At 39.1% G+C, this 21,893-nt stretch overlaps 6 protein-coding genes across 7 annotated transcripts; 4 read left to right on the top strand and 2 right to left on the bottom strand.

The window, feature by feature from the left end:
- Positions 1-827: 827 nt before the first annotated feature.
- On the top strand, positions 828-7,217 carry LOC133738281 (beta-adaptin-like protein A). Its single transcript, XM_062165787.1, has 11 exons — positions 828-1,078; positions 1,454-1,970; positions 2,488-2,612; positions 3,245-3,443; positions 3,777-4,005; positions 4,606-4,772; positions 4,993-5,202; positions 5,375-5,485; positions 5,602-5,778; positions 6,004-6,462; positions 6,603-7,217. The coding sequence occupies exons 1-11, from the start codon at positions 1,026-1,028 to the stop codon at positions 6,891-6,893; spliced, it is 2,538 nt and encodes an 845-aa protein (XP_062021771.1). The 5' UTR covers positions 828-1,025; the 3' UTR covers positions 6,894-7,217.
- Positions 7,218-7,709: 492 nt separating this feature from the next.
- On the top strand, positions 7,710-9,074 carry LOC133737957 (protein Rf1, mitochondrial-like). The gene is made up of 2 exons (XM_062165412.1): positions 7,710-7,955; positions 8,085-9,074. Exons 1-2 carry the CDS (start codon positions 7,710-7,712, stop codon positions 9,072-9,074), a joined length of 1,236 nt encoding a protein of 411 aa, XP_062021396.1.
- A 323-nt stretch (positions 9,075-9,397) lies between these two features.
- Positions 9,398-13,186, top strand: LOC133735409 (proline-rich receptor-like protein kinase PERK1). The gene is made up of 8 exons (XM_062162823.1): positions 9,398-10,583; positions 10,727-11,200; positions 11,322-11,408; positions 11,525-11,595; positions 11,788-11,873; positions 11,989-12,136; positions 12,437-12,598; positions 12,705-13,186. The coding sequence occupies exons 1-8, from the start codon at positions 9,665-9,667 to the stop codon at positions 12,951-12,953; spliced, it is 2,196 nt and encodes a 731-aa protein (XP_062018807.1). The 5' UTR covers positions 9,398-9,664; the 3' UTR covers positions 12,954-13,186.
- Positions 13,187-13,320: 134 nt separating this feature from the next.
- LOC133735411 (uncharacterized) lies at positions 13,321-15,817 on the bottom strand. The gene is made up of 3 exons (XM_062162826.1): positions 15,409-15,817; positions 14,198-14,289; positions 13,321-13,951 (listed from the first exon to the last, which is right to left on the bottom strand). The coding sequence occupies exons 1-3, from the start codon at positions 15,565-15,567 to the stop codon at positions 13,543-13,545; spliced, it is 660 nt and encodes a 219-aa protein (XP_062018810.1). The 5' UTR covers positions 15,568-15,817; the 3' UTR covers positions 13,321-13,542.
- A 141-nt stretch (positions 15,818-15,958) lies between these two features.
- Positions 15,959-18,841, top strand: LOC133735410 (pentatricopeptide repeat-containing protein At5g25630). Of its 2 annotated transcripts, none has more exons than XM_062162825.1 (4): positions 15,959-16,133; positions 16,394-16,619; positions 16,745-17,653; positions 17,747-18,841. In XM_062162825.1, exons 2-4 carry the CDS (start codon positions 16,512-16,514, stop codon positions 18,638-18,640), a joined length of 1,911 nt encoding a protein of 636 aa, XP_062018809.1. In that variant the 5' UTR covers positions 15,959-16,133; positions 16,394-16,511; the 3' UTR covers positions 18,641-18,841. The 2 variants fall into 2 exon arrangements, with proteins under 2 accessions (XP_062018809.1, XP_062018808.1); XM_062162824.1 differs by having other exon boundaries at positions 16,465-16,619.
- A 174-nt stretch (positions 18,842-19,015) lies between these two features.
- LOC133738790 (rhomboid-like protein 11, chloroplastic) lies at positions 19,016-20,903 on the bottom strand. Its single transcript, XM_062166411.1, has 7 exons — positions 20,582-20,903; positions 20,387-20,502; positions 20,223-20,308; positions 20,086-20,126; positions 19,808-19,974; positions 19,661-19,723; positions 19,016-19,357 (listed from the first exon to the last, which is right to left on the bottom strand). Exons 1-7 carry the CDS (start codon positions 20,811-20,813, stop codon positions 19,178-19,180), a joined length of 885 nt encoding a protein of 294 aa, XP_062022395.1. The 5' UTR covers positions 20,814-20,903; the 3' UTR covers positions 19,016-19,177.
- Between the last annotated feature and the right edge of the window lie 990 nt (positions 20,904-21,893).

A 21,893-nucleotide genomic window follows, 5' to 3' on the forward strand; every position in this document is an offset into this window, starting at 1 on the left:
TTAACGTTCTAAAATTATCATACCGTAAATCTCGAACATATTTTTAGTGCTCTCCGTTCGTTAGTAATATCGTTAACTCATCATTTTTGTCAAGAGCATTTTCATCTCTCTCTCTCCGTCACACATCCATTACCGTCTTAATTGAGATATTAATCAACACTATTAGGAATGCAATCACTGCAAACTTTGTCGGAAAGTCATTCATCGTCGATGTCGAACCATAACCGATAACTTCAAAATGCCTCGTAGTCCACGCCTGGAGTTTTATTGCCGCCGCCCAATTTGATCATGACCGTAATGTCGTCATTGGCGGCTGGAAACTCGGACGAATTTGTTAACTCTTCAAGTTGTCGTGGCTGAGCTTGCCGTCGTTGTTGCGGTCCATGACCTTAAAAACGTCATTTCACTAATCACTGATTAAAGATTAGAAAAATAACAAGCGTAAGTAGTACTACTATATGCAAAACGAGAAGTAATTAGGATAGTTACTAATAACTAATGTAAGAGAAGGAAGGATGAAAATATCTTTGACAAAAAAAGAGGAGTTAATGAGATTATTAACGGAGAGTACGAAAGTGCAATATACTAAAGATACTGAGTATATGTCGCCATGTCGGGAATGATTGAATGATATATTAATGTGATGGTTTAGTCTTTTAGAAATGTTAAGAACCAAAGTTTCGAATGATGGATTAAATTTTAAATTTTAGACACTGTTTGTGAAAAAAACTCCAAATTTTTTTTTTATAGAAAATGAAATTACGAATTTGACCCACTAATTTTTTACCATTTACGGTGTGATAGTTTTATGATTAGAGATCAGAGCCAGACACGGTGGAGTAGAGGAGAGGCGAGAATATACAGGCGACGAATCTGATCTGGCCACGTCAAGACCAGCCTCTCTTGGAAAGGTTCAAGTTCTGAGCTTTCTGAGATTCAGTGACCAAATTCTTGTTCTTGGTTTTAGATCTCCGAACGAGAGTATAGAGTACCGTAGCCGGACCTGACCTCAATTCGGATCGGTCATGGCTCCTCCGGCCATATCGCAGCGATCTTCGTCGCCGTCGCAGCCCTCCGGGTAAGTCTCTAAACCCTAGTCTAGTCGTCTCTCCGATTACCGGTCTCAGAAAATTAGGTGAAGGAAAGATGAACAATATAGTGAATTTCGATTAGGAAGTAACATTGACAGCATGCATGCTCTTACTCCGATTCAGATATCAGTGATCACGAAACCTTACATTTTCTTCGCTTCTGTTGATTTAGTTACTGAAAAACTGTGTGAAAAGCTTGAGTGACTTAACATGTTAGCTGAATTGAAATTCTAGGGTAACATTGCTATCTTAGGCTGCTTTGATTGTGCTAATACTTGAATTCAAGTTATCTAGCAGATTTATTTGGTGAAATCACATGTTGTCACTTTGAATTCATACTTGAAATTTACTTTTCCGAGCAGAAAAGGCGAAGTGGCGGATGTGAAAGCACAGCTCCGGCTTCTGGCTGGCAGCAGAGCCCCGGGAGCGGATGATTCGAAGCGTGAACTTTTCAAGAAGGTTATCTCTTACATGACGATTGGCATTGATGTGTCCTCTGTTTTTGGAGAGATGGTGATGTGCTCAGCAACGTCCGATATTGTTTTGAAGAAAATGTGTTATCTCTATGTTGGGAATTATGCAAAGGTCAATCCTGACCTCGCACTTTTGACGATCAATTTTCTTCAAAGAGATTGCAAGGATGCAGACCCAATGATCCGTGGTCTTGCTTTGAGGAGCTTGTGTTCGTTACGAGTGACGAATCTGGTGGAGTATTTGGTGGGGCCTTTGGGTGCTGGGTTGAAGGATAATAATAGTTATGTGAGGATGGTAGCAGCTATGGGGGTTCTGAAGCTGTATCACATATCAGCTTCAACTTGTGTCGATGCAGATTTTCCCGCAATGCTTAAGCATTTGTTGCTTAACGATCCAGATACACAGGTAAGGCCATTTCATTCATCTCATAATATCTTACTTAGAATAATGTGTTATGGAGGGGCTATTTTGGGAGTTCTTGTTTTGAACATCTCATACGACGTATCACTAGAGTAAAAGATCAGACTTTATGTATGCTTTGAGAAAAGAATCATCAGAAGATATTGCGGTTTCAATCACCTATTGTTAGATTAGAATTTTACGACAATTGTCACTGTAGGTTTAGAAATTGTAATGCAAATGTATCCCTTCTACCAGTGATGCCCTCTAGTCGGTCAACTATGAAGTAATTTGGCACATGTCTGCTGTTTTCATTCGTAATGGTGGAACTAGAAAGCATTGGAAGACGAACAAACCTCAAGGCTTTAGAAATGATATTCCAATAATAATCTTTTTTATTCTATCACTTATCTGCCTTTTCACACTCTATACTATAGTTCTGAATTTGCCTCAATTTTCCTACCATTTTATGTTGAGTGCTGCAGATGATTTAGGAATTTACCTCATATTATTGCATTCTCAGGTGGTTGCAAATTGTTTATCTGCCCTGCAAGAGATTTGGAGTTTAGAAGGAAGCAGCTCTGAGGAGGTATCCAGGGAGAGAGAAATTTTGCTCAGCAAATCAGTTATATACTATCTTTTGAATCGGTATTTCTCTATGGGCTGGCCATTTTTAAATTACTTTCATATTGTTTATGATTCCACAAATTAAATTTTAATTGGTTTTGTGATGTTCGTAGTACCATTGGTTTTATTCATATCAGTTGTAGTATGATGTCAGCGTGGTAGATTTATTAATTTTACAACTGATGGTCTAGAGAAGAAGATCAAACAAGATGAAGTAAAATAAAAGACTCGTAAACTTAACGGTGTGATGGAGTATGATAGATATCATACATTTAGGGGTTTGATTGTTGAAATTGGTGTGTTTAAGGATCTGATAATGGAAATGAGCTGATTAGGGATTTTACTAGAAAATTCTTTTGGTCATGGTGAAACTCTTTTGATATGTTGAATTATAATATTGAAATGTAACTGCCCCTCTTCTTCCTCCAACCCCTCTCTTTCTTTTTTCCCTGCTGCTTCTGCATCATGATGGTATGGTGAAGTCTATTTCTCTAATGCATCTGCCACATAGCATATCAGTAAAAATAAAAAGTTATATGGGTTGGAAACTAACATCTAGCATTTTCTTATTGTTCAAGAAATTCAAATTCTATTATATTTTTCTAATATCTGTAAAAGCAGTAGCTGAGATTGGTTCACATTTTCTTATGCAGGATTAGGGAATTCAGTGAATGGGCACAATGTCTTGTGCTTGAGTTGGTAGCTAAGTATGTACCCTCAGATAGCAATGAGATATTTGATGTCATGAATCTGCTCGAGGATAGACTGCAGCATGCAAATGGTGCCGTTGTCTTGGCAACCATAAAAGTATTTCTTCAATTGACTTTATCGATGACTGATGTTCATCAGCAGGTAGGCATATATCATTTGTTACTTTTTCCCCCTAATTAGTAGTAGGGAGAAGTATCTTTTGCATAACTATATAGGACCTACGTAAATATGGAAGAATCTTTCTGTGCTAGTCTGCACATCTGAATTATAAAGAAGTTAATCCTTGTAGCATTATGCAATATAGTGCACAATGATTCTGGTTATGATAAAAAAAAAATGTGGATTTCAGGATCTGATAATTATGACTTTTATGCCTTCATTTTTGGTGTTCCTGTAGTGGATGTGCCTCCATCTTGTATTACTTGTGTTATTTTTATGACAATCGTTTCTCTAACCGCAAGTGTTTTTGGCTAGGTATATGAGCGTATTAAAGCTCCTCTTCTAACCTTAGTGAGCTCAGGAAGTCCAGAGCAATCTTATGCAGTTCTAAGCCACCTGCATCTTTTGGTGATGCGTGCTCCTTTCATATTTTCTTCAGACTATAAACACTTTTATTGCCAGTACAATGAGCCATCCTATGTCAAAAAATTGAAGCTTGAGATGTTGACTGCAGTGGCAAATGAGAGCAATACATATGAAATCGGTAAGAAAAGATCATCAAGTTCATTACAGGTCCTTGAAGCAATTGTATGTGCATGACATGGTCAATTCTGCATTTCCTTTTGGGTGACCCATTATTTGGTCACAGGTGCTGTTATTCTTTGTATTGACTTTACTTTGTCTCATAATAGTTTGACTGTAATTGTGTGATAACAAGCTTATTATTTATCATTATTCATGGAACACAAAAGTGATTTATTTGTTTGGCGACAAGTTTATTTTAATCCTTTTGTTTGATAAAAGATATATATATATATATATATATATATATATATATATATATATTTTTTTTTTTTTCATTTATTTGTTTGATAAATACTATCTTTCTGTTTGATAAAGTTTACTTTTATTCGTTTCATAGAAGTTTGCTTCCAATGGTTTGGCGCAGTTTACTTCTGTTCCTTTGATAAAATTTGTTTTCATGAAAGTTTTACTTCTATTTGCTTGATATAAAAAGTTCACTTTACTTTTTATTTGATAAAAAGTTTACTTATTTGTTCGAGCATAGTTTAGTTTCATTCTTTTTAGAGAAGTTGCATTTGATTTATTGATTAAAGCTTTTACTTTCATGATTCTATTTCAGTGACGGAATTATGTGAATATGCTGCAAATGTTGATATTCCCATTGCAAGAGAGTCAATCCGTGCGGTTGGTAAAATAGCTCTTCAGCAGTATGATGTGAATGCAATTGTTGATCGGCTTCTTCAGTTTCTGGAGATGGAGAAGGACTATGTAACTGCTGAAGCTCTGGTAAATATCTTGTTTCTCCCTTTCAGACACCTATACCAGTAAATCCAAGCATACTAGTGTACTGTTGTACATTCCTGTAAATGATATGTCAAAACTACAAAGAATTGTATTATTGAGCTAAAATAAATAAAGGAAAGAAGATGGAAAATAAAGAACTATTTCAATTGTGTTTTCATACTCAAAAGTGGCCAGGTTCACTTAAGTATGTTCTCGTTTGCAGGTTCTTGTAAAAGATCTGCTAAGAAAATATCCCCAATGGAGTCAAGATTGCATTGCAGTTGTTGGGAACATAAGCAGCAATAATGTCCAAGAACCCAAGGCCAAGGCGGCTCTTATATGGATGCTGGGCGAGTATTCTCAGGATATGCATGATGCACCTTATATCTTAGAGGGTTTGGTTGAAAATTGGGAGGATGAGCACTCTGCCGAGGTAATAATCAAGTCATCCTTTTCTGTTCCAGCTTTATACACACACAGTTTTATATATATCACCTATAATTATGTTTCAATAGTTTTTCTCTTTTCCATGTTTGTTGGTCATCATTCTTCAATCTTATAGCTACAGTTGATTCTCTAATGGTACAAACTTATCAATTGAACAGGTTCGCTTACATCTTCTCACAGCAGTGATGAAGTGCTTTTTTAAGAGGCCACCTGAGACTCAGAATTCCTTGGGAGCTGCACTGGCTGCAGGTCTTGCTGATTTTCACCAGGTGCATGTTGATGTAGTTTGCTAGTTGATTAATATGATTAAGGTTGAAGTGATTCACGTGTAACTTCAGTCGTATATTGTTTATGAATGTTCAATAAAACTTTCAGTTGGTTGCAGGATGTTCATGATAGAGCCTTATTCTACTACAGGCTTTTGCAATATGACATAAGTGTTGCCGAACGAGTGGTAAACCCTCCAAAGCAAGCTGTTTCTGTCTTTGCTGATACCCAAAGCAGTGAAATCAAAGATCGGATCTTTGATGAATTTAACAGTTTGTCTGTTGTATATCAAAAGGTAATAATAACTCTCCTCCCATGCAAATGATTACAGATCAAAACATCACTCCCCTGTCCCTTCCTGGTACATGTCAGGATAGACAAGCACAAACCATTTCCAAATATATACATGCCCTGATACTGGTATTTTTTTGCTTTATGTCCAACACACACACATACACACATGTTATGGACTTTGTTGATGGGATATCTCAAATATAGTGATATTTTCAAATGCTTGCAGCCATCATACATGTTCACTCATAAGGAACACAGAGGTCCTTTCGAGTTTTCAGACGAAATTGGACATGTATCTATTGGGACGGAATCTGCAGATACTGTTGTTCCAGCTAATAGAGTCGAGGCAAATGATAAGGATCTGCTTTTAAGTACATCAGAGAAGGAGGAGACAAAAGTTCCCAATAACAATTCCTCTGCATATAGTGCTCCTTCATACGATCTTACCTCTGTGTCTGTTCCCACTTCTCAACTATCGGATTTGGTGATTTCAAATTCCACTGTGCCAGATGCTCCACAGTCTTCTAGCTTTGCAATTGATGATCTACTTGGATTGGGTTTACCTGCTGCTCCTGCTCCTGCTCCTGCACCTTCGCCTCCTCCTTTGAAGCTTAACCCAAAAGCTGTTTTGGATCCAACTACTTTTCAGCAGAAATGGCGCCAACTGCCCATATCATTATCACAGGTCTACCTTGTAATTCTGATGTTCATTTGTTTCTTTCCTTGATCTCTTTAAGCACTTATTGATACTTTTCTTTTTGGCTAGTTATAAAGAACATAGTTCCCTGAATATTTCTAACAAATGGCATCTATAATTTGGTGCAGGATTATTCTATTAACCCTCAAGGTGTTGCGGCATTGACAACGCCCCAATCACTCCTGAAACATATGCAAGGCCATTCCATCCACTGCATCGCTTCTGGTGGCAAATCTCCCAACTTCAAGTTCTTCTTCTTTGCACAAAAAGCAGAAGGATCTTCAACATTTTTGGTAGAATGTATAGTCAACACATCCTCTGCGAAAGCTCAAATAAAGATCAAAGCTGATGATCAGAGTACAACTGAGCCCTTTTCATCTGTATTCCAATCTGCTTTGTCCAAATTTGGCATGCCATGAGCACATAAAATAAAATCTTAGCAGGAAAAATAGGTGTTTAAGAATTGAGGTCCTTGGATCAATTTTCTCATCAGACGAAAGAAAAAAGAGTGATTTTGTAGCTGTAGATGAAACTACAATTGAGATTTGCATGTGGGTTGCTTGTTTCTGTTGTGTACCTTAACCCACAACTCCCAACATTTCTGGTAAAATTTCCATGTAACATTACGTGTAAAATACTTGTATGTTTAAATTTTTTTGAGCAAAAGCAGTGAGCAGAATAAAATTTTATATGTTACTGTACAGACCTTCGGAATTGAATCACATCATATTAACTTTATTCTATGGTACCTGTTTAACCAAAAATTTCCGTGTCATCACTTCACTGTTTGATACAAACCAGGTGCCTGTAACCTTTGAGGTAGCAAGTCATTTACGTTTGCGAGTTAGTAACATACTCACTTTAGTCAGTCTTTGAAAGTCATTTCGGTTATGTTAGCTAGTTAGTAACAAATTCAGATATCGAGTTAGTGACACATCCAGATATTCTAGCAAAGCCAGACTAATCCCAGCGAACACTGAAGGCCCCTCAAACTTGCCAACCACTGGTGAGAGTAGCCATAGAGTTTCATGTTCGGCCGCTCGACCAACCTTACCACACTAGGCGGTTCTAATTCAACCCCTCTGGTTGCTCGCAAGAGGGTTTAGGGTTTAGGGTTTAGGGGATTTTGAAAAATTGATTGCCCAACCCAGTCAGCAAAATTGGGGGGTTTTGTCCTCTTCTTCTATCTCAGACAGGTTTGGTTCTGAGTTGTGAGTAGAGTTAGAAACAGAACCATGGCATCAGTCTTAAGAGTTCTATCAGCGACGAGAAGAGTTTTGGAAATTCCGAGTAGCTCTCAGTCTCAGCGTTGTTGGCTAAGTAACCAAGCGTGCTTGCTTCGGAGGTTGATGGAGGAACCCAAATCGCGAATCAAAACCCTTCTTGCTTCTGCGGCGGAGAAAGACTCTGCCTCTGATTTTTCTTGGGAATCACTTGTTAGTTCTCTCGCTTCTTCTTCCTCTCCTGACAAAACCCACTTGGTAATCAATCATTCTCTTCTCAACCTTTAATAATAATCTTACGGTGTTATCATTTTCTGAAAAATTAGATACATTTTTTTTTTCTTCGATTTTAGATTCGAATGTGTGTGTACATTGTTTCTTAGTTAGGTTCTGGAATGGAAATTGGAGAAGTTGCTAAAGGAGAATGAGAGAGATCATGATCGTTACTGTGAGCTGATATCTCTATGTGGAAAAGTTCGGAATCTCCCACTTGCAATGCAAGTCTTTTCTTCTATGGAGGCCAATGGAGTTCAACCCACTTGTGCAGTTTTCAATTCCCTTATTCATGTTTGCTTCTCTTCCGGGAATTTGTTCACTGCTATCAGCTTGTTTGAGATTATGGAGAGCTCAGAGGGACTTAAACCCAATTCCGACACTCATGATGCATTCATGTTTGCTTTCTTAAAGTCGGGCAAAATTGATATGATGCAAGCTTGGTACTCTGCCAAGAAATCTGCTGGCTTTGATTCTGATATTCAAACCTATCAGTCTTTGATTTCGGGTTGTATCAAATTGAAAAATTACGAGCTTGGGGATATGTTTTACAAAGAAATGGTATTTTCGGGAATCATGCCCAACTTGCCCATATTGGAGTATATGCTGGAAGGGCTTTGTAAGAGGAGAAGCTCTAGCCAAGTCAAAGAATTCTTGGAGATGGTGTGTGGTTATGGGTGGAAGATGAGTGGGAAAATGGCTGAGATGGTTGTGGGGTTGCATATCGAACTTGGGAAGGTGGAGCGATTGGAGGAGCTACTCGAGACTTTAATGGAGAGTGATCAGACTTCGGAAGTTTTGTTGCCGGTCCACTGTGGGATTATAAGGATGTTCGCCATGTTGGATAGATTAGATGATGTAGAGTACTCTGTGGGTAGAATGTTGAAACAAGGATTGTCATTTAAACATCCGGATGATGTAGAAAAGGTGATATGCTCGTACTTCAGGCTCTCGGAGTATGATAGGCTGGAGTTGTTCTTGGAATGTATCAAGGGTTCTTATGAACTTACAGGATCGACTTATGATTTATTGGTTGCTGGCTATCGAAGAGCCGGGTTATCTGACAAGTTGAGTGATATGAAACTAGATGGTGGATCTTCATAGCATCCATCCTTGAGAGGAAGGTCATGGAGAAATTACCCTACATTAGTAGAGACAAGTGCTTCAAGAAGAAGACAGTATCCTACATTCCTACTCTTGTAACTTAATTGTTGTCACAATGTCACCTACTCCAACTGTACATGTTTCTTTGTATCTTTTAGCAAGACACTGCCAATAAGAAAAGCCAATCATAGTCTTGTATATGAATATCAGTGGTCTTTGGATGCTTACAAGTTTGGTCAGTCTGAATTGTCCAGAATGGCCAAGAGTAAGAGCCTAAAGTAAGTGGTACGATTGCTCGTGCATTCTGAACCTTGTAGTGGCCTATAGTACACTACTAGTTTGAGTCGGTGGAAAGTGAACTGGAATTCCACTTGAAACAAACAAGAGCAGCCACATCTAGTACAACTGATCACAGATTCACAGTTCACGTCCCCATTAATTAATATAATAAGCAGAGGTTTGTTGGAAGAAACGTTAAAAAATGATTATTGTCGCTCACGGGCGCCGCTCAGTTATTCGGTATTTTGCTATAGGCTGTTAAGGATCTCAAGTAACAAACTCCAACAAGAATCTTACTTTGTTAGTAAACAATGTCTTCACCGCCGTGGTCTCTGCCTTCGGCTGCCGTTCCTGTCACCACACCACCACCACTTCCACCGTCACAGCCACCGGCATTGCCGCCACTATCGCCACAGTCACCACCTTTTGTATCCCCGCTATTTCCACCTACTAGTCTTCCTGCCCTGCCTCCTGTACACAACTCTATCCCTCCTGTTTCCTCACCATTGCCATCTGTGGTCCAACCTCCACCCCCACCAGTCACCTCTCCACCACCGCCGTCTGTCACTTCTCCTCCTCCACCTTCACTAACCTTTCCGCCACCGACTCCATTGCCATCAAGACCTTCTCCACCTCCACCTCCACAGCCTACATTATCACCACCACCATTACCAACACCAAAAACACCATATCTTTCTCCTCCAACCAAACCACTAACTTCTCCGCCGCTGCCACCACCCTCAACAACTCCAACCAACGACTCTCCACCACCTACATTGTCAACTCCCCTACCTCCGGTGACCACCACTACTCCTCCACCTCCTTTAGCCACTCCAAGCAACAGCGCTCCACCACCTGATTTAGCAACTCTGCTTCCACCAGTGGCCACCAGTCCTAAACCACCACCCACTTTGGCCAGAACTCTGCCACCTTCGCCTAGTAATGCTGTAACACCTTTGCCTGGTAATGCTGTAACACCTTTGCCTACAACAACATTGACACCACCTCCATTGATCCATTCACCATCACCGTCCTTATTGCCGGCCACCTTGCAAGTTCAGAAGCCACAGCCAAAAGCAGCAGCAGGCCTCGTAGCTGGATGTGTCATTGTTGGAGTTGTTGTAGTTTTCCTCCTCCTCGGAATTGTACTTATTTGCTACAAGCGTAGGAGTAGAAAGAACAACGCTATTCCGGAAGATTACTATAAACCACCCTCCTTGGGACCAAAAGGTTATAAATTCAATACCTATATATGATTTTCATGTTGCTTTTTCGGAGAATGTAGCATGTTATGTATTTAGACTATTTGCAATTCGGATCATTATTCGGCACTCTTATGTTCATGATCATGCTTACTTTTTCTTCATTATCAGATGGCTGCTATGATGCTGTTCAGCCCCATCACAATGTTCCTCAACCTGGCGTCCATGTTATCAGGGTGCTGTCCAGCACATCAACATCTCCAATGCGCCGTGCCGCTGGCTCTGAGGTTTTATATGCACATCAACCTCAATGGCTTGGTTTTCCCATGGATATCTCAAATGGAACATTCACCTATGATCAATTGTTGGTAGCAACAAATGGGTTTTCAGAGGCCAACCTTCTTGGACAAGGCGGTTTTGGGTATGTCCACAAGGGAGTACTTCCAGGTGGGAAGGAAGTTGCAGTGAAGCAGTTAAAGACAGGAAGCCGGCAAGGGGAGCGAGAGTTTCATGCTGAGGTTGACATCATTAGCCTGGTGCATCACAAGCATCTAGTTTCATTGGTAGGGCACTGTATCAAGGGGGCTGAGAGGTTGCTTGTATATGAGTTTGTTCCAAATAACACCTTAGAATTCCACTTACATGGTAAGAGTAGTCCATTTTGGTTCATCTCTGGACTTACTTACTCTAGTCCTTTTGGGAATGTTCAAATCAAGATTAGATTGGATTTCATTAAATGTGTTGAGATGAATACAATGCATTGCAGGATTAGGACAGACTGTTTTGGAGTGGGAAATAAGATTGAAAATAGCTACTGGCTCTGCAAAAGGGCTAGCATATCTCCATGAAGATTGTGAGTTCTTACACAGATATTTTGACGTTTGTCTTCATTATATCTAATAAATGAATTGCATATTTTTACTTGAGACATGAAAAATCCATGGTTACTGACATCATTCTTGGCTGCAGGCAATCCAAAAATCATTCATCGTGATATCAAGGCATCTAATATTCTTGTGGATCAGAAGTTTGAAGCAAAAGTAAGATCCAATATTAAAAGTACTAAAATACTAATTGTGTTTCTAGTCTAGCTTCCTCCATTCATTAAGTTGAACACAAGAAAATGCTCTTGAAAGTACACTTCTGTAATAAACCCATTGTTTCATGATTCATTAGCCTCCTCTGATAGTTTTTCTATAAATTTTGAGAATGAACTTCTGGTTTATGTTCAGGTTTCTGACTTTGGACTGGCCAAATCGTTCTCTGGTACCAACACTCACATTACTCACCTTTCCACTCGAGTAGTGGGAACATTTGGGTAAGACCATGCTCTATAATTAACTAAAGCTCTGTAGTCAGTACGTGCTTGCTTTCGCTACTTATTGTTAGATGCAGTTTCCTTAATCAGTAGTTCTTTACACCAAAATATATAGGTACCTTGCTCCAGAGTACGCATCAAGCGGTAAGGTCACAGAGAAATCAGATGTGTATTCATATGGGGTTGTACTCCTAGAACTTATAACCGGACGTCCGCCTATCAGTACAATAGATTCCTTGAGGAATGAGGGTCTGGTTCAGTGGGTGAGTTCTCATTTCATCATACTGTGATCTTCTCCATTTTCCTCCAAAACCTTAAAACAAAACAAAAAATGGTTTCATGAGTGTGCATTGAGAAAGTAAAACTTGCAGAGTATTGATTCTTATATAAGCATCCATAATTAGGTGAATTCGCTTTGACAAGGCAGTTAAGGTAGTTGCAATTCATGGTTTCTGAAAACATCACAATTGATAGTATTTCTTTTGACTATGAATCCTTTGTGGTTCTCGAGTGCAGAAATATGAGTGTACAAATGACTGAATTTCTTTTTTTTTGCAATGTAGGCAAGGCCATTGCTCACTCAAGCCCTGGAAGATGGTGCTTTTGATGCTCTTGTGGATCCACGATTGGAGACAAATTACAACAAGAATGAGATGGCTAGAATGGTCGCTTGTGCTGCTGCTTGTGTTCGACATTCAGCATGGCTTCGACCAAGAATGAGCCAGGTAATTCCTTTGTCTCCCTAATCCTCAACACCAACAATGTTTTAGCTGTATGACTTTAGCTACTTGACATGACTGACAATCCTTGCACTTATTCCAAACCAAGCAGATAGTCCATGCTTTAGAAGGAGTTGCTTCGTTGATGGATCTTCAGGAAGGAGTTACACCAGGAAACAGTGCGGTATACAATTGCTTGGGGAATTCACATTATAACTCCCGGCAATATGAGGAAGATTTGAAGAATTCCACGGTAACAATGCCAAGTCAAGAGTATGGCATTAGTAGATACACTGAAACTACCAGTGAGTATGGTCTTAATCCCTCAGGCTCAAGCAGCGAAACCCGGCAAACAATCTGAAGTTAAGATAACAAAGTTACACTAGTCTTTTTGGTAAATAATTTAACAGTAGGCTTTTCTCTTTCTTTCCATTTTTGGTTTGCTACAGTAGCTGTGATTCGCTTGTTCATATCTGTGGAGAGTTGTGACATTTATGATACAAAAGAAATGAGACAATGAAGGATTTGAATTCATTTCACTGGAGATACCGGAGCCCAGCTCCCCTGGTTCAGCAATCAGGGAACAAGGAGTACAGATCAAAGATTCAGATTTCAAGTCCTACAAAATTATTTTCCCGGTAAACATGTAGGGATGATAACACAGGATAAAACTTAATGGAAATACTCAATTGGATGAAAAACCAACTAGACCAGTAGACCTCACACAATAGCAAAGAAAATGAATGTATCTTTATTGAAACATGTATTGACAGTACAAATCAGTAATACTGGTATTGCAAGTGAGGACTGGATAAGCATGAGAGCAAATCCATCACTTCCTAAGTCCTAACTTCAAAAAACTCGGTAACTAAGTATTCACTCTCAAGTGTTTTTACATTTTCTGATGTCTGCTTCCACCATAATCAGCTGAAATAGTCGTCAGCGGGCAATCATACACCTTTGTCTTTTTGTTCACTAAAACTTAAGCAAGATTTCAACCATTGTTTCCATGGAGCATCCTCCTGTTGCTCGAGCCATGACAGAAAAGAGCTATCCAACAAGCAGAAGAAGTTGACATAGAGGAGTTGATACCTAACAGGTACAAATCGGAAATTCACTACTTGCACAATTGGCCATATGCCTCCTTCAAGAGCAAAGGCAGGGAGAAAATCCCTTTTTACATCTTCCTTGATTTGAGGAACACTCTTTCCAGCAGCAAAACCCATGTAAGTGAAAAATACAAGTAAATCCAATGGCCCAAAAAGAAACCCATCAATCGCAACTTTAGTAGCAACAAACCGAAATGAGTTCTGTTTCAGTAGAAGTCGTGATTTTATATATCGATCCAAACCTTCATACCTGCAAAAGATGATAAAAAACAAACTGATAACCTGAAGAGTATAAACCCATATATTTGTCTCTCTCTATGGAAAAAAAAAAAAAAGGTGGTGCCTCAAAGGCTTGTCATTACTGATTAGTAGTTCCTTTATTTTGTAAAATTCTAGAGCATCCTTTAAAGTGGGAGTCATATCTCAATACACCCACGTCAAAATTACATGCCCACATATTCAGAATGTATGTTTTTTTAACCCCTAAAATGCTTACCAGAGGTGACCAACTGGCCCAACAAATCCAAATCCAAACAAGCTGGTTTTAGTCACTCTTCTCCAATTGATCTTCAACTCTTCATCTCCTCCCTGTGAATGAAAAGAGATCTTTTATGTTATTAGAAGAGAGAGATAATTAACAGTATGTTGCTAGCAATGTCTTCCAAAGATGTGTCACCATGGCTAATTTTGGAAGACAGTCACCATAGATAGAACATACAGGACCATTACACAGATGAGCCACAGTTCCAATTAGCTTAAAATCTCATCAGTGATAATAATTTACATGACCAACTATAAGAAAGATTCTACGGGCTCCATAGGAAGTTCACAAAATTCGAGAATAAAGGAAATAGGCAGTGAATTCACGAAACTAGGGTCTCAACCACATTTACCCAAAATAAATTGTGGAAAACTGAAATTTTGTGCTTGCTGGAATGGGCGTAGAGGCAGTCAAAAGTTGTTTAAGACATATTTAGATGCAGATTCACTACAGAAAAGTATAAAGAGAAAGTTTGGTTCACTATTATGCTACCGATCCTAGAAACTGTTGATACTATGATAAGACTGAATCAAATGAACTCTGCTATGATGCAATTTGAAACAGAAAAATCACAACAAAGTCTAAGTATCAAGCATGACTTCATTTCAGAGAACTCTTCTGTCCAGGTCTAAATGAAAAACCCTTCAAGTAACATCATCACCAATGGTCATATAAAATAACATGTACTACTTCCCTAAGGAGTTTAGTCCCCATATCGAACAGACTAACACCATAGCTCCTCGTTAAATTATATATCTTAGGGCTAGGGATATTCAAGTAAACCAATCCTAATGAATCAGATCAGCTACTCACCGATGAGAGCTTCTACTAGAACATTTTCAGGCTCGGAATCATGAGATGCAAGAAAATGTAGGTACTAAACATTTTTCCTATAAGCTTGAAGTCAAGGATTCATTTCATCAGGGTGCATTAACCGAATCAGTAAGCAACAAAGGTCAACAAATAAATTTTCAAACTTCATATCCATGTTGCAAAAAAAACCAATATTGAGAGATAAAAGAATGAAGAAATAAACCATCCAAAGCATGAAAAGCCATTATCAAAGATGAAATGCAACAAAAGAAGACACACCCATTTTGGCAAATAGTAAGAAATGTTGATAAAACTTAAGAATGGTAAGAATTCAAAGTAATGGGTATTTATACCTGATGAGTTTGAATTTGATTGTGCTTGTTGGCTGTGGAGTGAGTGATGGTCTGGGCAGCTATATCACCAAGCCCCCAAATCAAACCAGAGCTAATGACCTGTGTCTTAACTGGGTGAGACGCCAAGCAATTCTGGTAACATTTCCACAACCTAAACATTTGAGAATCCAAACAATTTGTAATGGTTATGGATTGTGGGTGTTCATCATTTTGTCAAAGGTTGAATAGTATTCAGATGTGAATCTCTAATCTAACTTTTCATCATGGTTTCCTGATCACTGAAAGGAAAAAAAAAGAAACAAAAGATGACGACTTGAAGAGGAACAAAGAAGAAGAAGAAGAAGATTGTTTGTTTGGTTCTGTTCTCTCCTTTTTCTCATTTCCGGAAATTCATCTTGCATCAGAGAAAGTCGGTATTCCTTTCCTAGAAATACTGGATTAGAAAGGGGTACGAAAGTCATTTCCTGTTGAGCTGAGTGGTCTTTTGACTCATTTCTTAAAAATGAGTAAATGAGAAAAGAAAATACATTGAAAATTTTCAGAACCAAAGAAAAGTGGGAAAAAGGAGAAGCAATTTAAGAGCCCTTCACTTTTTTTTGCTCTTATCCCATCTCCTTGTCTTGTCCGAGATGGATTGATTATATTTCTCCCATTTGACCTTTTGAATCTGCAACCACATTCACTCTCTCTCTTCTTCTGCCTGCAAAGGTCTGCAATACCCAAAGGTACGACCTTTCTTCTCTTTCTTTTTGGTTTGAAAGGTACAGCCTTTTCTTTTCTTGTAGCTACTTCTTCTAGACTTTACTGATAAGCTTGACTGGTTTAAAGACTAGGAACTTTGGAAAGATTAGAACTTCTTCATAGAATATGGCTTGGTATATACTATTCACAATGTTGTTTTCTGGGTTAGACTTGTTATCACCTTGTGATTAATCTTCAAGTTTCTTGAACCCAGCTTGATTTGGTGGTTTATCATTTATGTTAGGAACCCAGAAATGTACTAGTGAAAAAGAAAGAGAGAAAAATAACCATGCTCTGGTCTTGCTACTTTTTCAGTGTTTGATTAAACATCCACTGGGACTAGTACTCAAGCTGACAAAGCCATGACCCATATGGGAGAATGGAGTAAAGTGAATTCTTTTCCTAGAGCAAATAAAAGAAGTGAAGAAGCAACTATTACAAATGGACGTGTTCAATCGCTACCAATCAAGGTAATATACCATTTGATTTTGATTATGTGTATAATTTGGCCAGATCGAGCATTTCGTCGAGTTTTTAAGTCAGGTTTGTGTACTGAGAAAATTGATGCTAGTTTTGGATATTTTTAACCACACAGGAAATTTATCCGGATGATAAGAATCATTTGCATCTGGATTCAAAGTCATTAGATTCATTGAGTCAGCCCCATTGCCTTGTATGCATGAACAAAGAAAGTTGCCGAATTGTGCGTTCAAGAACAAAACTAATGAACACATTAATAGAAAGGGGGAAGCCGCAGGAGGTCCAGTCCATTTTCAATGCTTTAATTGAAGAAGGACACAGACCATCATTGATATCGTACACTACCCTCCTGACTGCTTTGACCATCCAGAAGCACTTCGAGTCCATTCCTTCGGTTATATCACAAGTGGAAGAGAATGGTATGAAGCCTGATTCGATATTTTTCAATGCTGTTATTAATGCTTTTTCTGAAGCTGGGAAAATGGAGGAAGCCATGGACACAGTTCAGAAGATGAAGGAGAGTGGATTGAAACCCACTACTAGCACTTACAATACATTGATCAAAGGGTATGGGATTTCGGGTAAGCCTGAAGAGTCTTTGAAACTGCTTGAGATGATGTCCGGCGAGGAAAATGTGAGACCGAATATAAGGACTTTTAATGTACTAGTCAGAGCATGGTGTAAGAAGAAGAACATTATGGAGGCATGGAATGTGGTGCATAAGATCATAGCCTCTGGAATGCAACCTGATGCTGTTACTTACAACACATTAGCAACAGCTTATGCTCAAAATGGAGAAACATGTCAGGCCGAAGGTTTGATTGTTGAGATGCAGAACAATAGAGTGCAACCGAATGATAGAACTTGTGGCATCATCATAGGTGGGTATTGTAAAGAAGGTAAACTGAAGGAGGCCTTAAGGTTTATGCACAGGAAAGATCTTGGACTGCGTCCTAACGTTGTTGTCTTTAACTCACTGGTTAAGGGTTTTGTTGACACCATGGATAGAGACGGGGTTGATCAGGTGAGCTATGATCTACAGAAGTGTCTGGTTGTTTCATCTTGTAATTGCAAACAAAATGGTGTTTAACACAATGATATTAATTTGCACTTGCAGGTCCTGAAGTTGATGAAAGATTTCGGGGTTAAACCGGATGTTATAACATATAGCACCATCATGAATGCATGGAGCTCAGCAGGATTCATGGAGAAGTGTAGGGAAATCTTTGATGACATGGTGAAGGCTGGCATAAAACCTGATGGGCATGTGTACAGCATTCTTGCTAAAGGTTATGTCCGAAATCAAGAAGTAGAGAAAGCCGAAGAGCTGTTGACAGCCATGATTAAAGCAGGAGTTCATCCAAACGTTGTGATTTTCACGACCATCATGAGTGGATGGTGCAGTTCTGGCAGAATGGAGCATGCAATCAAAGTTTTTGATAAAATGTGTGAATATAGCATTTCTCCCAATTTGAAGACATTTGAGACCCTGATATGGGGATTTGGAGAAGCAAAGCTGCCGTGGAAAGCTGAAGAAATACTCCAGATTATGAAGGAGTTTGGTGTTCAGCCAGAGAAATCTACTGTCTTGCTTGTTGCAGATGCTTGGCGTTCAATTGGATTAACAAAAGAGGCAAATAGGATGCTGGGTGTTCTGAAAACTAAAGAAAAGACCAACCAGGTGAAAACAGAAGAGATGCCCTTTGAGAGCTTGGAGAAAATTTATCAAAAGAAATCTGCTAATGCCTATCAGCCCAATATTCTCCAGATACCACCAGTAGTTACAAATGATCAAAAAGGGCCAGCTTCAGCAACTAGGAAAGGCACAATGATGATGAGAGATGGTGATTTTTCATTAGAGATCTCATCACTTGCTGCAAAATCTATGAATCTGTCTCATACTTGTAAATTTGGGGAAAGATTGCCGATCATATGCCAGAAGCAGTCTCGTGGGCAGCTTGGTGTGTATGGTCAGTTTCCACAGTCATGTACAGTTGTGTTCTTGAACTGAAGGAGCGATTCTGCTTTGGATGTAACACGGTTTATAAAGTCTTCATAGAAGAAGTTTCAGCATATTAATGTTGTAAATACTGAAAACAACTATGCATATTCATCAACACTGCTTCTTGTGAGCATGCTGATTATGTATTGAAGACAAATATGTTTCGCCATGTACCTTCCTACACTAATCATCAATATAATTTTTGTTTAAGAGGACAGAAAGTCAATATAATTTTTGTTTAAGAGGACAGAAAGACGGTGCTACTAACATATATATGCTTGTTCTCTAAGCCAAAAAGAAGTGTATATGTCTATCAGTCTATGGATAAGGGTATCCAAGTTAATTTGAAGCTCTGCTAATGGGAGTAGCATCCAATATCATATATGCTCCAACAAGACTCAGGCCTAATTGGGCCATTTCAATCCTTTCTATTAAATCAATTTAGTATCAAAATCATTTACAAATTATCACCAAAAATTAGGATACAAAGATAGTGGTACAATACTGGCACATCAGTTCCAGTATCCCCTGATTACTGATCTCTGTCTATTTCTTTTTCAAATCCAATCCTTCTTGTTCTGGAGGTTCAGAAGGAACTCTACCAAGAAGCCATACTAGAAATACACCAACAAGAGCACCTGAGAGATGCGCAATGTGATTGACATTCATCAAAGAGGAGCCTCCGCGGCCTGCTAATCCTGTAGAAGCTTGGGCTGCTTCCATAACCTATTTGTGGCCAAAAAAGCAAAAGAAAAAATTCTATTAGTAATCTTACCCAAACACATATTAGAGTATTGAATGATCTTTGAAAACAATTAAAACAAAAATCACATATCAAGTGCACACATACAAATGAACAAGACTACATTATACCTAGAATTGTTTCACGTCCAACCAGATAATCTGACAGTTAATATAACAAAACTAAAAGCAATGGAAACATATTGAACCAAATGAACGCAGATGCACAATAAGATCAGGCATTCTCATATGCTTTAATATAATGGGCAACTGCCTAGCTCAGCTCACCTTGTCTATAACAAATTGGCCCAATATAAGAACTTCAAGTATCTTCCTCCAGTCCCAGGACATCTAAATGAAGCAAAACAGGGTTAGTTGGTTGAGCATAGACTGAATCTCTCACGACAAGTTACACAGATTCCAAAATCGGAATACCTTGACAAGAACACTGATAGTAAACAATCCAAAAACAGCACCAGAAGCTCCCATAGAAACTGCATTTGTCGGTAGAGCAAGCCACGAAACAAAGTTAGCTCCAACACCTGTAAGAATATAAGAGAGCCACAGTGCGAGATTTCCTTCATCTTCTTCAACTAGCTTTCCTGTTAAAAGAAAAGTAAAGACCACCAAAATGATTGGGTGCATTCCAAAAATTAGCATCTGATTCAGTATTCCAGTGACCCTATCTGGATGAAAGAAAAAGGGACCCTCACCGAAAATATACAAGAAGAAAAGGTTGCTCGAAAGATGGTTCCTGAAAATATTACATATAAAGATCGTAAGCTCAATGCTTAACATGATCATACATGACACAGTGACACACCATTTTACTGAGTTATAAGGGTCTCACCAATTAGCATGACAGAACGTTGCTGTTAGAAACTGGTACCATTCAGGGTAACTGTGATACAAGTAGAGCATTTTAACTGCGCGAACCTTAAACAAAAACACAAAATTAATTCAACAAACTCAAACCCAATTCAGTACTCTGACAAAATGTAAATTTTACAGTACCTGAAAAATATGATCGGCCAAGTATATTCCGATATTAATAAGTAAAATCCAGAATATTCCATTGGCGCGTCTGTGAGGTCTTCTTCTCTCTTCTGGCTGCGCTAGGATGTCAAATTCTAGCAAATTGAACTTGGGTTAAAGCCTTGAAAACATTGAAAGACCCAAGTTACCAAGCAAGTGGAGATGAATTTTTACCTGAGCCGCTGGATTTGCAGACTATGCGAGATCGGACGGCGGTGAGGAGAGGGAGGTGGAGGGGTTTGGGGTGGTTTTGGGAAGTAGAGAGGGAATGAGGGAAGGTGAGAGTGAGGTTGGGACGATGAGCATGAGGGAAGCAAGTGATTGGGACTGGATGGTGGGACTGGGATGAGTAAGAGTAGTGAGGTTTAGTGAGGGTTTGAACATGGTGGACCTGAAACTGACCCATTTTTCTGGGTCGCAGTTCTCTTCTTCTTCTTCTTTTCTGCTTTGGGAGTTTGGGTGTTCCGTGTTCCGTGTTCGTTTCTTTTATTTTTTATTTTTCTCTTTATTTTCTTATGAGAAATAATAATTCATTTCTTTTATACGTCAAATTTCTTCATAGTTTGACCGAAGCCTTCGAATTTTCAAATTGGCTTCGAACTTACGAATCAAGGACGAGATCCAATTCCAAGTCAAGTGAATATGAATACTAAATACTCGATTATTCCCTGTATATTGCTCTATAAAACAGTTTAGTCTAAATTTTTTAAATTAAACAGTTTACTCATTATTCTCTCTAATTCTCACACAACATGTCCTAAAATAACTATTATACCCCTCACTTTTTATTTTATTTTTATATTTTTTCCGCCTCTCTCTCTCTCTTCGGAGGAGGCAACTCTCGCCTATGACGATGCCGCCAGGTTTCTCCACTGCAACAAGGCCAAGACCAATTTCCCGGCTCCGTTGACGAGAGGAAATCTCTCCCTTGACCTCAACGTCTCCTTTGCCGAGTGGGCCTCCCACTCTGCCTGTCTAGTTGAGTTTCCCCACACCAGCGTCTTGAACGAGGGAGACACAGTGGCCTTCACAGCCCAACAATGCTCAATTCTCCGAAGATCTCCCAGATTTCTTCCCTGCAACATCACTAGAGTGGTGTCTCACTAATGGCTCGGGTCTCCCCCCCCCCCCGGAAGGGGGCCTTCTTCGCCTTCCACCTAAGCTGCACATGGAAGACCTAAAGCCAATTCCAGGGAACAATGAAGCTTCATTGGGTCTTTCTATCCAGGTGAAGGTAGTCTGCATCTTCACATAGACGTCTATTTCATTGAGCCTCTCTCTAAGACAATGCCCATATCGTTACGCCTTTTGTGCGGGTCAAAACTTACCTAACAAGGAATTTTGCTACCTTAAGACCGTTATATGAAAAAATTCGTGGGTGTTTCTGTGAAGAAACTTCCAAAGTAGCTACCAATAGATCTTTTGTTCTCATAACCACCATTGTAGCGGCTTCTAATGCCAAATTCTAGTTTTCACAAAAAACCTA

Source organism: Rosa rugosa, chromosome 3 (assembly GCF_958449725.1).
Source record: "Rosa rugosa chromosome 3, drRosRugo1.1, whole genome shotgun sequence".
Lineage (NCBI taxonomy): Eukaryota > Viridiplantae > Streptophyta > Magnoliopsida > Rosales > Rosaceae > Rosa > Rosa rugosa.

What these genes read in the sequence shown, in the direction of transcription:
- LOC133737957 (XM_062165412.1), top strand. Translation starts at nt 7,710, where the DNA reads ATGGCATCAGTCTTAAGAGTTCTATCAGCGACGAGAAGAGTTTTGGAA. An exon ending in CTCCTGACAAAACCCACTTG is followed by an intron (nt 7,956 to 8,084) that starts GTAATCAATCAT and finishes TTTCTTAGTTAG; the next exon opens with GTTCTGGAATGGAAATTGGA.
- LOC133738281 (XM_062165787.1), top strand. Translation starts at nt 1,026, where the DNA reads ATGGCTCCTCCGGCCATATCGCAGCGATCTTCGTCGCCGTCGCAGCCC. An exon ending in ATATACTATCTTTTGAATCG is followed by an intron (nt 2,613 to 3,244) that starts GTATTTCTCTAT and finishes TTTCTTATGCAG; the next exon opens with GATTAGGGAATTCAGTGAAT. An exon ending in TGTCTGTTGTATATCAAAAG is followed by an intron (nt 5,779 to 6,003) that starts GTAATAATAACT and finishes AAATGCTTGCAG; the next exon opens with CCATCATACATGTTCACTCA.
- LOC133735409 (XM_062162823.1), top strand. Translation starts at nt 9,665, where the DNA reads ATGTCTTCACCGCCGTGGTCTCTGCCTTCGGCTGCCGTTCCTGTCACC. An exon ending in ATCAGAAGTTTGAAGCAAAA is followed by an intron (nt 11,596 to 11,787) that starts GTAAGATCCAAT and finishes GTTTATGTTCAG; the next exon opens with GTTTCTGACTTTGGACTGGC. An exon ending in ATGAGGGTCTGGTTCAGTGG is followed by an intron (nt 12,137 to 12,436) that starts GTGAGTTCTCAT and finishes TTTGCAATGTAG; the next exon opens with GCAAGGCCATTGCTCACTCA.
- LOC133735410 (XM_062162825.1), top strand. Translation starts at nt 16,512, where the DNA reads ATGACCCATATGGGAGAATGGAGTAAAGTGAATTCTTTTCCTAGAGCA. An exon ending in TTCAATCGCTACCAATCAAG is followed by an intron (nt 16,620 to 16,744) that starts GTAATATACCAT and finishes TTAACCACACAG; the next exon opens with GAAATTTATCCGGATGATAA. An exon ending in ATAGAGACGGGGTTGATCAG is followed by an intron (nt 17,654 to 17,746) that starts GTGAGCTATGAT and finishes TTGCACTTGCAG; the next exon opens with GTCCTGAAGTTGATGAAAGA.
- LOC133738790 (XM_062166411.1), bottom strand. Translation starts at nt 20,813, where the DNA reads ATGGGTCAGTTTCAGGTCCACCATGTTCAAACCCTCACTAAACCTCAC. An exon ending in TGGCCGATCATATTTTTCAG is followed by an intron (nt 20,309 to 20,386) that starts GTACTGTAAAAT and finishes TTTTTGTTTAAG; the next exon opens with GTTCGCGCAGTTAAAATGCT. An exon ending in CTATCAGTGTTCTTGTCAAG is followed by an intron (nt 19,724 to 19,807) that starts GTATTCCGATTT and finishes TGCTTCATTTAG; the next exon opens with ATGTCCTGGGACTGGAGGAA.
- LOC133735411 (XM_062162826.1), bottom strand. Translation starts at nt 15,567, where the DNA reads ATGTTTAGGTTGTGGAAATGTTACCAGAATTGCTTGGCGTCTCACCCA. An exon ending in ATCAAATTCAAACTCATCAG is followed by an intron (nt 14,290 to 15,408) that starts GTATAAATACCC and finishes TTTCATTCACAG; the next exon opens with GGAGGAGATGAAGAGTTGAA. An exon ending in GGGCCAGTTGGTCACCTCTG is followed by an intron (nt 13,952 to 14,197) that starts GTAAGCATTTTA and finishes CATCTTTTGCAG; the next exon opens with GTATGAAGGTTTGGATCGAT.